At 35.9% G+C, this 15827-nt stretch overlaps 2 protein-coding genes across 2 annotated transcripts; both read left to right on the top strand.

The window, feature by feature from the left end:
• Positions 1 to 999: 999 nt before the first annotated feature.
• LOC130798548 (calcium-transporting ATPase 12, plasma membrane-type) lies at positions 1000 to 4597 on the top strand. The gene has a single exon (XM_057661586.1). It carries the CDS (start codon positions 1206 to 1208, stop codon positions 4290 to 4292), a length of 3087 nt encoding a protein of 1028 aa, XP_057517569.1. The 5' UTR covers positions 1000 to 1205; the 3' UTR covers positions 4293 to 4597.
• Positions 4598 to 7142: 2545 nt separating this feature from the next.
• LOC130798547 (protein SPIRRIG-like) lies at positions 7143 to 15486 on the top strand. The gene is made up of 4 exons (XM_057661585.1): positions 7143 to 7579; positions 10152 to 11179; positions 11589 to 13209; positions 13594 to 15486. Exons 1-4 carry the CDS (start codon positions 7401 to 7403, stop codon positions 15014 to 15016), a joined length of 4251 nt encoding a protein of 1416 aa, XP_057517568.1. The 5' UTR covers positions 7143 to 7400; the 3' UTR covers positions 15017 to 15486.
• The last annotated feature ends 341 nt before the right edge of the window (positions 15487 to 15827 follow it).

Here is a 15827-nt window from a genome sequence, read left to right as displayed (position 1 = left end):
CATCTTGTCAAATCAGCCAACAATTCTAGCTTATAGCCATTTGCCAAACAGGTTCGGTCCACCATTATCTTACATTCATAGAAGTATTATATTCCAAAGTCAATGGTATATACAATTATCGAAAATGTGATTTCTAGGAAACTTCATCAAATTGATTGGGATGATTGAACATATCTTGGTCTTCTTAATCCCATTGTTTGTCGTGTAAGTCAATACCAAATTGTACTAGACCTCTCAAAATAAGCAACTCTCCACTAGGCATTAGCCACTAGGATCATGATCAATTTGTTCACTAAATAACGCACTAACTTTGTTCAATTTAACGTACTTTGGGGCCTCAATCATAAAATTAAGTTTTTGGTTGACTTAATCAAAAGTTTAACCTAATAGGCTCCAAAATATATACTCTAACACGCACCCCACACAAAAGCTTTTGGGCAAGAAGTGTCGATACAATAAAAATTGAAGTTAAATATCCCATTTGAACGAGGGGTTGAGGGTGGATGAGATTCAACCACGTAAATTTTTTGTCACATTGACTTCGAATACTATGTCAAGAAACCAGTTGCAGCACATGATATCTTATTTATGTTGATATATCAAAAAGTAGACCAAACAAGGTCAACACTCTGAATGATTACATTTAAAAGAAACCAAGTTAATACTTGTAAATCAAAACATCATATCTAAAAATAAATCATACTTTTTCTGTTATGATATTGTTGCTACATTTGCATGAGAATGAGAATTAAGAAAAGGTAGACACATTATATAAAATACAACATACTCTCCTTTTTAATTCTTAATTGAAAAGGAAAAAAAGTTAATGAGGTATAAAGTAGGATAAAAATAGGGGTAAAGTATATTTATATGGTTGTTTTATTACTAAAAATAAAAGTGTAGCAAGTAAAATAAAATTGCCAAAAATGAAAAAATGTAGCAAGTATTAAGGAAGGCCGGTGATTCATTCAATATATATTCAACGGAAAGCTAATAGAAGGCCGGTGATTCTTCAACATAAGCAAAAAAAGAAGCGGGGAAAGTTCCTAAAGTACAGTCCTTAAATAATCGTGCAACAAATCCGGCAGACGTTCACTTAAACAAAAGAATCATTCAAACTTAGAGAATTCCCATACAAGAAAGTTGCACCCATTATTGATTATCACCAACCAATTCCACATTCCTGAGAGAAAAAACCAACAAAAATGGTTATAAAATCATATGCCCTGCATACTGATTATTGTACTTTGCTTAGTACCATGAGCACAACCATGACACGTGCGAGGAAACGTTGGCACTTTGCTGGTGCAGCCATCTATTCCATTCGGGCATTTCTTTCTGTCCTTAAAAACACTAACCAGAGTATCACTTATCAGCAGTCTTATACAGCACTTGATGTTGAACCTGATAGTCCTGCAACACCACCTTCGTCTTGTGTCGATGCAACAAAGCTAGCTGACATCGTGAAGGAGAAGAATATCGATGCACTTCGAACGATTGGCGGTGTGCACAAGATTGCTACCGCTCTGAGGACTAATGAGGCAAGTGGCATTTCAGGGAGCGAACATGATATTGGGTGGAGAAAAGATAGGTTTGGGTTGAATACGTATAAGAGGCCTTCTTCGAAAGGATTCCTTTATTTTGTATGGAATGCCTTTAAGGATCTTACCCTTATTATACTTTTGGTTTGTGCAATTCTTGCTTTTGGTTTTGGGGTTAAACTACATGGTATTGAAAAAGGGTGGTATGAAGGAGGAAGTATATTTGTGGCTGTTTTTCTTGTTGTTTTTGTTACTGCTATAAGTAACTTTAAACAAGATAGACAGTTTAACAAACTGTCAAAAATTAGTGATAATATAATGATTAGTGTTGTGCGGGATAGTAGGCCACAACAAATCTCGATTTTCGATATTGTTGTTGGAGATGTTGTGATTTTAAAGATTGGGGATCAAATACCAGCTGATGGGTTGTACATAGATGGACAATCTTTGCTGATAGATGAGTCTAGTATGACAGGGGAAAGTGATCATATTGAGGTGAATTCTACGAGTAACCCGTTTCTTCATTCGGGTTCAAAAGTTGGTGATGGGTATGGAAGGATGATGGTTACTTCGGTTGGGATGAATACTTCATGGGGCGAGATGATGAGTTCGATTAATCGTGATATAACAGAACAAACTCCGTTACAAGTGAGACTCGATGGGTTAACATCAGCAATAGGGAAGGTTGGTTTGCTTGTTGCTTTTCTTGTTCTTGTAGTGTTGTTTGTTAGGTATTTCACCGGAAATACAAGCGAAGAGGACGGAAACAAGAAGTTTACTGATAGTAAAAAGGATATTAACTCGGTACTTAGTTCTGTGGTTCGTATAATCTCTGCTGCAGTCACAATTGTGGTTGTAGCAATTCCAGAGGGCTTGCCATTGGCTGTAACACTCACACTTGCTTATTCGATGAAAAGGATGATGGCAGATCATGCGATGGTGAGAAAACTCTCGGCTTGTGAGACAATGGGGTCTGCCACGGTCATTTGCACTGATAAAACCGGAACTCTGACATTGAATCAGATGCAAGTGACTAAGGCATGGATTGGGGAAGAAGAATGCTCTCGAGCAACTAATCCTAGTGTTCTTGAGTATCTCCGACAAGGAGTTGCTTTAAACACAACGGGTGTAGTATACATACCATACGAAGGAGGAGTACCGGAGATTTCAGGAAGCCCAACTGAGAAAGCAATTCTTTCTTGGGCAATCAAGGAATTGGACATGAATATGGAGACGATAAAGCAAAGTTGTTCAATTCTTCAGGTCGAGAGTTTCAACTCAACGAAGAAAAGAAGTGGGGTAATGATAAAGAAAGAGTTTGATGACACTATATATGTGCACTGGAAAGGAGCAGCAGAAATAATTCTATCAATGTGCGCGTACTATTACACTGCTGCAGGAATAAAAACGGAGATGGATGAAGTTGCAAGGAGAAGAATCGGACTACTAATTGAGGGCATGGCAGCTAGCAGTCTCCGCTGTATTGCGTTTGCTCATAGAGAGGTCTCCCATAAAGATTTAGTGTATGAAGATGAAAACAATAAGCCAAAGCTTACAGAAGATGATTTGACCTTATTGGGGATTGTAGGTCTAAAGGATCCATGTCGTCCAGAGGTTAGGAAGGCGGTAGATGTCTGCAAAAGAGCCGGAGTAAAAATCAAAATGATCACAGGAGACAACATTTTCACAGCAAAAGCCATAGCTGCAGAGTGCGGCATACTTGGATATCAACAACAGGAAGGCGAAGTTGTCGAAGGAGTCGAATTTCGAAACTACACACACGAAGAACGAATGCAAAAGGTTGACAGAATATGTGTAATGGCAAGATCATCACCCCTCGATAAGCTATTAATGGTTCAATGCTTAAAGCAAAAGGGTGAAGTCGTTGCAGTTACTGGAGACGGCACAAATGATGCACCAGCTCTCAAAGAAGCAGATATCGGACTTTCAATGGGAATCCAAGGAACCGAGGTAGCTAAAGAGAGTTCAGATATCATCATCCTAGATGACGATTTCAGCACTGTTACAAACGTATTAAGATGGGGGCGATGTGTTTTTAACAACATACAAAAGTTCATTCAATTCCAACTTACAGTAAATGTGGCCGCACTTGTAATCAACTTTATAGCAGCAATATCAGCAGGAGAAGTTCCTTTGACAGCAGTTCAACTTTTATGGGTGAATCTCATAATGGATACATTAGGAGCTCTTGCCCTCGCTACGGAACGCCCTACTAAAGAGCTACTCGACAAGCCCCCGGTTGGAAGAACAGCACCTCTCATAACCAACATTATGTGGAGAAATCTCCTATCCCAAGCCTTGTATCAGATCACCGTGCTCCTAGTATTGCAGTTCCGAGGTATGGACATCTTCAACGTCGACACGAAAAAAAAGAATACGCTCATATTCAACACCTTTGTTTTATGCCAAGTTTTCAACGAATTCAATTCGAGAAGGATGGAAAAGAAAAATATATTCCAAGGTATTCACAGAACTCCTTTGTTTATTGGAATTATTGCCATAACACTCATTCTTCAGGTCATAATGGTAATGTTTTTGAAAAATTTTGCTAATACTGTGAATTTAAATTGGAAACAATGGGCTGCTTGTATTATCATTGCATTTGTTACATGGCCTATTGGTTTTCTAGTTAAATTCATTCCAGTTCCAGAAGAACCCATCTTCAGTTCTCTACCAAGATTAGCAGCCCGAACCAGAAAGTTGATATTTAGCTCCAAAATTGTTGTATAAAACAGACTTATACAATAATTTTTGTACTTTGTATTTGTGAATTTTTGTATCTACTAGTTTGGATTGGTTAGGATAAGACCCTTGCCTGTAAATCTTGACCTCCCTCGCCAATAGAATACATTCAGAATTGTTAATTTTCATTGTAAACTTGGTACATTTAAGGCTTTATACATTCAGGATTGGTATTTACATTGTGAACTTGAACTTTAAGCATCATGCTACATCACATTGCATTATTGTCTAACCTATCACACAGGGCCAGAGCTACAAGTGGACGAAGGTCGGTCACTGTCTATTGTGTAACCCTATGTTACTCACTTACTTGGACTCGGATTCTGATGTAGAATATTGGTACGTATTCAAGTGTCGGATACGTCTAAAATATTCAATTCTATATCTAAAACTAAGTGTCTAAGTGCCATACCAATGTCCGAAGATCAAAGATCAAACATGGGTAAGTGAAGCAAAATGAAGAGTCCGAGTAACATAGGTCTAACCTATATATATATCTACTAAAATTAAGTGTCTAAATGCCATACCAATGTCCGAAGATCAAACATCAAACATGGGTAAGTAAAGCAAAATGAAGAGTCCGAGTAACATAGGTCTAACCTATATATATACATTAATATTACATTACCTCAATGTCATTAAACGACTCTCACCTATGTTGAAGTTTGAGGGTTTAGATATACGCAACCTTACCCTTGTCAGTGATGACACTAACAAAAAGGTTGTTTTGGACTAACCTTTGTAGCAAATATCATGTGCAATAGCAAAGTATTACCTAAACAACAACTATAATTAAAGCCACATTGTATTCCTTCTCTGATTGGATTCTAATCCACTGTTTCTTCTTCAACATCCAAAATTAAATTTTCTTATTAACTTTAACTAGAAGTTTAGACCACGTTATATTCATATGGTAATTTGTTGATCAGACAGAAAAGCCGACTTGACTTTTGACTATTTCAAAACTTAAATTTTTATCCAAAAGCCACCTTATTGCTTTCCAAATAATACTATACTACATATACTTATTTTCATTGCACCCTCATACTCACACATGAGTCCAAGACTCAAGGCACCAAAACATTAACAAACCATAATATTCGCTTAAATACACGAACATGAATACTGGAATCCAAAAATAGTATAAATAATAAAGCATAAACATTATCAAAGAGAAAAATGAGATAAATCATCATCTAAATCCTAATAATCATCTTGCAACCAAAGGGTAAGCCTTACTAGTTACTCCAATACATAACCAAAAAAAATAAACATAAAAATCATCAATAGCAAATCAATGATTACATAGTATAGAACCTATTTAATACTCTCTCCTATTAAGTATCTCATTTACTTTATACACTCTATCCACGTGAGTATGTTTTAACTTATAAATTAATAATAAAATACAATTTAAGAGTGATAAATAAATAGTGTATTTTACCACCAAAAAAATCAATTCCAATGACCATTTAGTATCTACATATATTCTTCTCCATAATTCAACCATATTTAAGGACAAATGCAAAGGTAGAAAATAAATCATACTTAAAAACAGGGTGGATACTGGAAAGTGTATGATAAAGTAAACCGGAAAGTGGAGAAAATTCTTACATTAACCATTGACGCATGCACCGGCTTTGATGATAATCTTATTCAATGGAATTGGAAAGTGGGATTATTGACGCAAAACCCTCGTATATAAAGTCAATCTTTTATGAATAGTTGAGTAAAATATATTTGGGAAAATTTTAAAAATAATGTTGTTATTACTTTTTACTTTTAACTAACTATTCAAATAATTCAATATTGATAATAGTGAACTTAGTTAAATTAATAATAAAAATTCTTGTATGAGACGTTCTCACCGTGAGACGTGTCTTATATTTGGATTTTAAATAGCCTAATAATAAAATATTTTAGCATAATGAAATTTTTATATGGACTCGTCTCATGATGAAACTGTCTCACACAAATTCTTGTACGAGAAGTGATCAAATTCTTGTATGAGAAGTGATCTCTAATGTGAAAATATGATAATAATGATGACATCAAAATGATCATTTGGAGGGAAATTTTTTGAAAGAAAATAATGTTAGTATATTGAAAAGATTAATGACAAGTGAGAGTAAAGTTAAATAATGTACTAAAAATTAAATTAAATAGAGTTCAAAGAAATTAAAATTATTAATTATTGTAGTTTATATGAACCAAAAACATTGAATATGATGATGACGATAATTACGATGCTATGTATATTTAAATTAAAGTGAGACCAAATGTTGAATCAATTCTTAAAAAAAAAAAGCATTAGAAAATACCATACAAATTTAAAGTAATTTTATGAACGTAACTCTTCAAGTAGCGAACTAAAGTTTACATACATAAAATCATTAAAATTAAAAAAATATTTCTAACGGTTTAAAGTGAACAAGTGCAATTCGTAAGAGCCATAAACACACCTTTTTTTTTCTAGTTTTGGTAAATTTTTTATGTTTTTTAAAATTTAAATGAAAATCAATTTACTATTTTTAGCAATTATTTGCAAATTACATATTTAAGTTTAGGCTTTTTGTGAATTAGAGCCTTAATATATATTTTTTAATTACAATCATCAAAATATCAATATCCACAAAATTTTAATCATATTAGTTGTCTGACTCTTAAGTTAAAAGGGCCAAAATTTATCAACATGAAGTAGACATTAATACTTTGATTTTTTCAATTTGAAAAATAACATGAAATCTATATTTCAAGAAAAAAAATTCAAAACTATTATTAAAATTATTCTATAAACATACAACCAAAATACCACTTTTCAAGTCTTGGATTCAATGACCATAAACAAGTTACTCCAATAACCAAATGTCAAACTATGCAAATTATATTGAGTTACTCCTGAATTTGCGCAAGAAAAGAAAATTGAAGTGTTGTTAACACGTTGTAGTCTTTGCCGTGGAAGAAGTATCGAAACCCTTTTATCATTCTATTAAACTCCATGATCATGCCACTCAATTTCTTTACTGATTCTTCATCATCAACCTTTAGAATCTGCAAAAAATTCATACCCATTAAACAATTAATCCAATTTCAACAATGGAGTCCTGGGTAGGAACACTGCTCAAAGATATCAAAGAAAAGGTTGTACTTTCTGCGACTTCATCAGCTACAACAATTAACCCCCTTTTGTCTCTATTATCTAAACAGAATGAACTTGAAGTTGTACCAACGACAAGAACAGAAACAGTATCTTCTATTGATTATTTTCCTTTTAGGTAAAGTTGCTTAATTTGATTTTTTTTAATTGGAAGAAACCCTTGATTTTATAGACTAATTGTATTGATTTAAGATTAAGATTTTGTTTAAAATGTTGGCTGTGAATTGAATTAGTTAGTTCTTTTAAGGGATTGTTTGGCTCCTTGTTGATTAATTTTGTTGCTTGAGGTTATGTTGGTTTGATTGTTTCATAGTGTTCATAGTGGTGAGCAACTGATGATGATGTTAAACTACTTTAAGTGCTAAGAACAAAGTAGGTAATGTTCATTGATAACATATTTCTTATTGGGTTTATTAAAGGAACATAGTCGTAACTCTCGTTTTGTTAGTGGTATTAAAAAGCGGAAATGAGAACGAGTTTTAGTGTTAATTTCCACAAATGGTGTTATTCCTATGGTGATGAAGTTCTCATTGCCAATCATGTGTTTTATTAACAATTTTCATTTACCATTTTTCCAATTGGTAATGGAAGGGAATGATATTTGTAAAGAAAAATAAATGATTAGTTTCTTGTTTAGCATTAATCTTGTGATGTCTGATGTTATGAATTGGGAAAAATTAGGATTATAAGGAATTAGAACTACAACAATCAATACATGCAACAATAGTAGTAACAAAGTATCAACTACAATCACACAAATTATGAGGAGCTTAGTTACCCCTCCTCGATTAAAACTTTTCTACTAATGACATCAATAGAAATACTATGAGAGTAAGTACATTCTAGCTAGCCCTTTTTATGTGGCTCACACTCCTCTCCTCAATAGCAAACTCTAACTAGCTCACTAGGTCTTCTATGGAGTTCATTCACAAACTTTCATCAGTGAAGAAATCATTCTTCTAAGTCTCTTTAAGAAAACTTGAAAAGTTGAAGCTTAGTCCCTCTCAAATGGTGGTTTTCTGAATTTTCACTCCTTTAGAGTGTAAGGTCACTTGAAGGCAACATTTTTGGTTTATTCTCCAATATGACCTTTTAAAGGCCCTTAAAAAATTTAAGCTTTTCAACAAAACCCTCCTCTGATTACCATAAATGTCAAGTTCTAGTTCTAGCACCTCATTTGCTCGACCGAGCACCTCATTTTCCAAAATTCTACCTTCTTCCAGTGTTTTTAATCTTGTATGCTCGATGCCCCAATGCTTGCCCAAACATCTTGATGGGATTTTGTTCTTGACTTTACCATCTCTCCATTTATACCAATTCTCTGTTCCTCCCTAGCCTACTAATCAACCTTCATATTGACGGTCCTCACCGCTACCTCCTTAAATATCACGCTCCTTGGTGACTTAAAAAACCTCACAACATCCTTCACTTATTGTTGGCTTCCTTCACATTCAAACACATACTCAGTGTTGCTTCTCTTAAAATCCCTTGAGAGCGCCATGCTCCTGTAGACACCCTCAAGACTACATCAACACAAGTTCTAAAGGCACCTCTCTAATGACCTTAACCTGAATCTTCTCTCTATTCAATTGGTCATTCTCTCATTATCACAAGTTCTCAACTTGTGAATATCTTCCTAATCGCACAAGTGTGAAATGAATGCTCAAGTCATACACCCATTCACCTTTCTCATCATCATCCTTGTCCATCATGATATTATCCCTGTCATCAATGGGGAACTCCCCCTTTTAACAACAAGCGCATTTGGAGTGCACTCCTTCTTTGGATCCTTGTTCTTGACTCACATCCTCTTCTTCATTGTGGTTTTCTTCATAACCTTATCCATTTTTCCTTCGCAATTGTGACCTTCACATTCCTATTGAGCTTCTTTACGACTCCAAGTTCAACACCCCTCGATAAACCCTTTTCGATTTCCCCCGATCTCAGGTGCTAGTTTAAGCACCTTAGTTGCTTGACCAAACACTAACACTGTAACATACAGTAAGAACACACCGCTCACAGCATGCTTGACCGAGCACCACTGCACCAGGCTGCTTGATTGAGATTCTCATCTTCTTAGTTTTTACCTACATCCTTTCTGTTTGACCTTGTATGCTTGCCCGAGTATCTTGACAGGATTTGGTTCTTGGCTTTACATATGAAAGTTGATACATTAGCTCGCAATATCACATTATCATAGATTGGGAAGCAAGTTTTCTAGATAATCGCTGTACAAAAGTCAAATTTTGAACTCAAACTTGGTACTTTTAAGTTTGCATCATGTGAGAATTGGGTCATGCCTCGGTTAGAGCAAGTACCGCCTTTTCCAGACAAAGTCCTGGGATTGAATCTCACCTAGCCCCCCCTCTCCCTCGGTCTACCGTGTAACCAAAAAGTGTGCATAATGTAATAGGGTAGTCAACTGATCAGTTTCCAGTTGACTATTCACATCCATTTTATGGGTGCTATTCCTTAGAAGTTAGAAGAAATATGCACAGTTCAAGTTAAAATTTTTAGAATTTTGAGATGCTTGAGTCTATAGCTAGAGATGGTTTATTCTTGTTTTTTTGATAAGTGAACTTCTGCTATTTTTTACTTGTACAGAGTATATTATGAGAATCATTTATTTTTCTACCCATTGTGTGATTTAATTCCGTCAAATGTAATGCCTTTTCAACATCCGGTCGCAGGTTGTTGCCTCCAGAACTTCAGTTACTTATTGATTATGTTAATCAAATGAGACTCATAAAAACAAGCCATAATCTTATTAACATATTGGGAAGATTGATATTCTTGGAGCATTTGGCCTCCGAAAGGGCTTCTTCCGCACCTTGTTTAGAATTTGACATGAGCAAAATAGGGCATGCTTGTATAACAACGTCACTTGGGGAGACGGCATGGCCACCTGATGGCGGTTACTCTTTTATTTGCTGGTTTCAGTCTATGGGATTAAAGTCACTGCAAACAGAACATCGAGGGGTGACGAAACTGAGGTTGTTTTCTGTTGGTTCAACGAATAGTGAGAATACATTTAGCGAAGAACTGTATCTGCAAGAGGATGGCCAGCTGACTCTTGTAATAAACAATACTTCTCTACTGTCCTGCTCTAGTCTGGAACTTGAAGAAGATGAATGGTACCATCTTGCCATAGTCCAGAGTAGGAAAGATTCTGTTGCTGCCGAGAAATTTTCTTGTGTTGTATACACATATCTTAATGGGAAGCTGATTGATGCTAGTGAACTTGCATACACTCCGAAGCGTGTTGAGATGGGATTGCAGATAACCATTGGGACACCTGCTAATTATGCAAGGGTGAGCGACTTAAAATGGAGACTCCGAAGTTGCTATCTTTTCATTGAACCGCTCTCTTCTGAATTAATCTACTTCATGTACATACTTGTTTGTGGATGCAAAGTTTTACGTCAAGGCTCAAATAATTCTGAATTTAATGTCAGCGTATTGGACTCAAGTTCTGATTCTGCAATCCAAATGTTAGAAACTTCTGGACAACTTAAGAGACGAGAGGAAGATTACTCGGGGATGATTAGGAATTTGGGGATTCTAGATAAACTGTGGTTAGAACTTTGCGGAAAAAAACTTCTTTGTGCATTCAATGCTGCACGAATAGAAGCTATGCAAACAACGCAGACTTTGGCCTTGCTCAATCTTGTTGATCCGGAGTTGGTTGTTGCTCCTCCAAGCGATCAAGGAACAACTTGTAAATTTGTTATTTATTTTTTGATGAAGTTCTTGAGATTCTTTTAATTTCATTTACGGCCTGTTTGGTTAATGGTACTAAATGGTGGTAGTGGGAATGATCTATAGTATAAAATTTCATCAAAAGTTACATGTCATTTCCATGGGACCATGAAAGTTTGATCAAAAATTTTTTGTTTACAAATTTCCATTTAACACCTCTCCCAATGGTAATGCACGGGAATGAATTTTATGAAGAAAATGAGATGATTGAAGTTGGACAAGCATGGCCATCAAGGTAGCCAAGAAAATTTTCAACCAAACTTACTCTAGTTTTCATTCCCATTACTACCGTATATTACCACCTACCAAACAGGCCGGTAGTTTAACTCTTTATTTTCTCAAATGTTTCTTGATTGCATCTATTTCAGGCATGCCATGCTTTGGGCATCTGTATGGTGATGTATCCATTTGTAGAAGATGTATAATTGGAAATGTCATCAGCCCGGTTACTGGGATAGCTACTATCTTAGCTCTTATTGAAAATGCTGAAACAAGTAACATGCTTCATATAGCCTTGACGTTACTTGCATCCACTCTTCATCGACATTCTCATGCTGTTCAACATATGAAAGCTTGCCATGGTTATCAGTTGCTGTCACTATTCCTTCAAAGGAAAATATCCTTATTTGACGATCAATGTCTTGATATTCTCTTCAAGATTGCTGTTTCCGAGGATCCATTGAAACCAAGTGATAGCCAAACTACTTCTCGAACTGAAGAAGTGATGCCTTTGATCACTTCTCCGGAACCATATACAATCAATCATGACAATCTTTCTCCTACAGAATATGATGAAAATCTACATTGTTTCTCCAAAGACGGAGAAACTTCTAGTCATGAGTTTCGACCATTAGCTAATTCTGTAACAGTTTCATCTTTCTCGGGTGCACTATCTGATGCTGATATAGTGGAGCATGTTTTACTGGACTGGACACTCTGGTTGAGTCTGCCTGTTTCCATCCAGCTTAAAATACTGAACTTCTTAGAGAATTTGATCTCTGTGTACATGTACAAGGATCATAACCTCACCGTTCTGCGTGAAAGAAACATCGTCCATCATTTGCTTGCTGGTCTACATAGGGATGATTTTGAAGTACTTGTCTTAGAGAAATTAATCACCCTACTCGCAATCATCTTAGAGCACAAGTTCCTGGGCTCCGAGTTGGAAAGTGTTACGAAATTCGTGCTTAGAACTTTTAATCCCCCTGAAGTAATGAAACCGCATCAAGTCACGAGGGAGACAAAGAGTAAGCGTGTCACGGTGAGAAATATTCTCCTTGAGACGCTCATCGATTTGCAAGTGACTATATGTTCAGAGGAGTTGCTTGAGCAATGGCATACATTAGTCTCATCGAAACTCGTCACATATTTTCTTGATGAGTCTGTTACTCCTACGAGTATGATATGGATCATTACCTTTCTCGGTTTATGTCTCACATCATCCGCTACATTTGCTCTTAAATTCGAGAATGCTGAGGGCTATCAAGCTCTGGCTCGTGTACTTCCAAGTTTCCGTGATTTTCTTGACATATATTACACTCTTTTCTGTTTGATATTTGGCAAGCCTATATATCCAAAGTTACCCGAAGTTGGAGTTTTGGACTTTGAAGCATTGATGCTCAACAGTGAAGACTTCGGTAACTTGAGATTTGCTGGCCTTTTGGATTCTGTAGTTTCAATGGTGAAATCTGTATTTGATCAACTAAGAGTTCAACCAAAGATTGCTGGGCAATCTGTAAATCCCTCTGAAACTTCTGCTGTAGATCTTCTAGAGGGAGACACAGATATTATTGAAGAATTAGCCGAAGAATGTTCAAAGAACAAGATGCATGACACATCCCTTCTTGGCTGGGAAGCCTCTGCTGTTGACGCCACTTCAGTTTTGAAACTTATGGCTAATTCGGCTAAAATGTCACCCTCTTTCTCTAAAATGTGCGCGAGAACAGAATTTCTTGAAATTTGTGTTGATCTTTACTTCTCTATAGTGAGGTATATCTATTCTTGTTCTCTTCTATGTGTTATATAACATATTCCGGATCTCAACCATCAACATAAGCTTTTGGTTGAATTGGTTACTTGACATGATATCAGAGCCAGCGTGACAAGCGGTCATGGGTTTGAATCTCAACCACCCTTCATTTAAAGTGAAATACTTAACGCCAAGTATGAGGTGGGTCTGTGCTGCATTCACACTTCTAGTCCAAAGGCTCTCGTGTGAGGGGGCTTGTCAAAGTATATAACATATCATAGGGCCTCAATCATCAGCTTAAGCTTTTGGTTGAATTGATTCTTTGACACTATGTTCATACTTCAGGTTTATTTTGAGCATTTGCTTCTATTATACTCAACCTTACACTTCTTTTGTTCCTCCAGGGCATACATGGCTTTCAAGCTAACCAAAGAACTTAATGTTCCAACTTCCACCAATTATTCTATACTCGATATTGAAGGTAATGAACTCCCTTCTACAACGTCTGATTCTCAAACGACTTCTAGTGAAGATTCGGGTTTTCAAACAACCTCTCATCTACTGCTTGAAATCGACAATTCTCGGCATAGTGGTGAAACAACTTCAGTCGGAGCAACAACTATCTTGGATCTTATAGCAGAAGTCCTGTCTGTTATTATGATTGAGCACACTAATGCAGTTGAAATAATGGAAGACGTTTTGGGTAGTGTTCCTTTGTATTTGGATTCTGAATCCGCTCTAACGTTCCAGGCACTCTGCCTCGGTAGAGTTATGAGTTACTTGGAAAGGCGGTTATTATATGGTGATGAGAAAAATGAACAAATTTTGGATAAGAATAAATTGTGGTCGAATTTGGGATCATTTTGCAATCTGATCATTGATCGTGTTTATTTGGGTGTTTTTCCTCAGCCTTCTGCTGTGAATAGAGTGCTAGAATTCTGTTTATCGATGCTGCATTCAGCAAAGAAAGACTGTAAAATAGAGGAATCGTCTCTTCCTTGGACGGGCCTACTATCTGTTTTGAGAGGAAGCAAGCCATTTGATATTATCCTCAAATGCACCAATCGGATGATACTGTATTGCTTTCTTCCGTCCCTACCAACCATTCGAGAAAATCCTCTCATTTTACAAGACGAAAGAAGGGTGAATATGAACATCGTCTTGGAACTAATACACGCTCATAAAGACATCATTTTCCATTCGGGCAATGTAAATACCGATCTTTACTGCTCTTTGTGCATTAATCTTATCAGTCTCTTATCTGACGAGCAAACACAAGCAAGAAACTCTGCGATGAGTATCCTAAAGTACTTGTTGGTGCATTGCCGAGCCTCCCTTCAAGAAATGCTCATCTCTAAAGCAGAAAACGGAAAAACCACGGATGTACTAAATGGGGGATTCGACAAACTCTTAACAGAAAACACGTCTACTTTCTTGGCGTGGTTTCGGAACTACGAGCATGATATCAAGCATGTGTTACAGAAATACGCAAGCATCCGATGGTCACAATTCATTGCAGAATCGGAAAAGTTTAGAAGAGATAGATTGGTGTTGTTAGAAGATCATTGGACGGCTAAGATGGGTGAAAAAGTAGAGCTTGCTTTGAAAGTTGATCGTATGTATTGGGTTCAGTACATTGAACGGAGATCTGCTCTTGCAGCGATACAAAGTTCGGTGTGCACTGAGTTCGACGTTTTTTATCAGAAGAAAAATGAGTTCGTTGTTCATGCCGAGAGTGAATGGAGAAGTCGGTTCGAACAACTTGGGCATGAACATAAGAGTGATCTCATTAGTTCTTTGGTTTGGGAGGATTACTGGCCTTTGTAATCTCTTAATTTTTGGTTCTATATTCTCAATTTGGGGTTTATGTGCATTTGAATTTGTTCATGGTATTGTCATTAGGGCTTAATGTGCTCTATTTTTAATAGATTTTGAAGAGTACATGTTAGATTTGATTGTATAGTGTCAAATAATAACTGTATGATCCACATGAACGAGGAGCTTATGAAGAACAAGATGTCTCTCTACACCTTGTTTGGCATACGGTGTCAAAAAATGATAACGGTGATAAAGTTTTTGTCACTAGAATTCTGGTTACGTCTCTACTTCAATGAGAACTTTGGAAAAAAAACACATCTAAAGATGAATTTCTATTAATATGAAATTGACATGATACGTCTCATTGAAATGTCAAAACAACGAAATACATACAAGAAGTCATAAAAAAAGTCAAATACTCTGTTTACATTATATAATGACTCAAATATTTAAGAACTCTTTTTTTCTTGTAATCCTTGAAAACCCTAAATTTTTTTATCTTTTATTTATTTTAGTTTTAATTATAATAAAATTTTCAAATTTAGAAGGGATCTCTCTTGTTTATCACTTCTCGCTTCCTTTTAAATTTGCACCATCTTAATGAAGACTAATCAGATGAAGATAGAAAAACGTCGTTCCGTTGAATTTACACTATGCTAATAAAGACTAACTAAATTAGATAGAAAAACGTCGTTCCTTAAAATTTGCACCATAGTAATTAAGACTAATTAGATGAAAGATAAAATATTTGGTGTTCCCAAAGATTTCAATAGAAGAGAGTATTTGAATCTTGCTTATTTAATTAGAGTATTATTACAGT

Source organism: Amaranthus tricolor, chromosome 13 (genome assembly GCF_026212465.1).
Source record: "Amaranthus tricolor cultivar Red isolate AtriRed21 chromosome 13, ASM2621246v1, whole genome shotgun sequence".
Lineage (NCBI taxonomy): Eukaryota > Viridiplantae > Streptophyta > Magnoliopsida > Caryophyllales > Amaranthaceae > Amaranthus > Amaranthus tricolor.
This window is presented reverse-complemented; position numbering and strand designations above follow the sequence as displayed.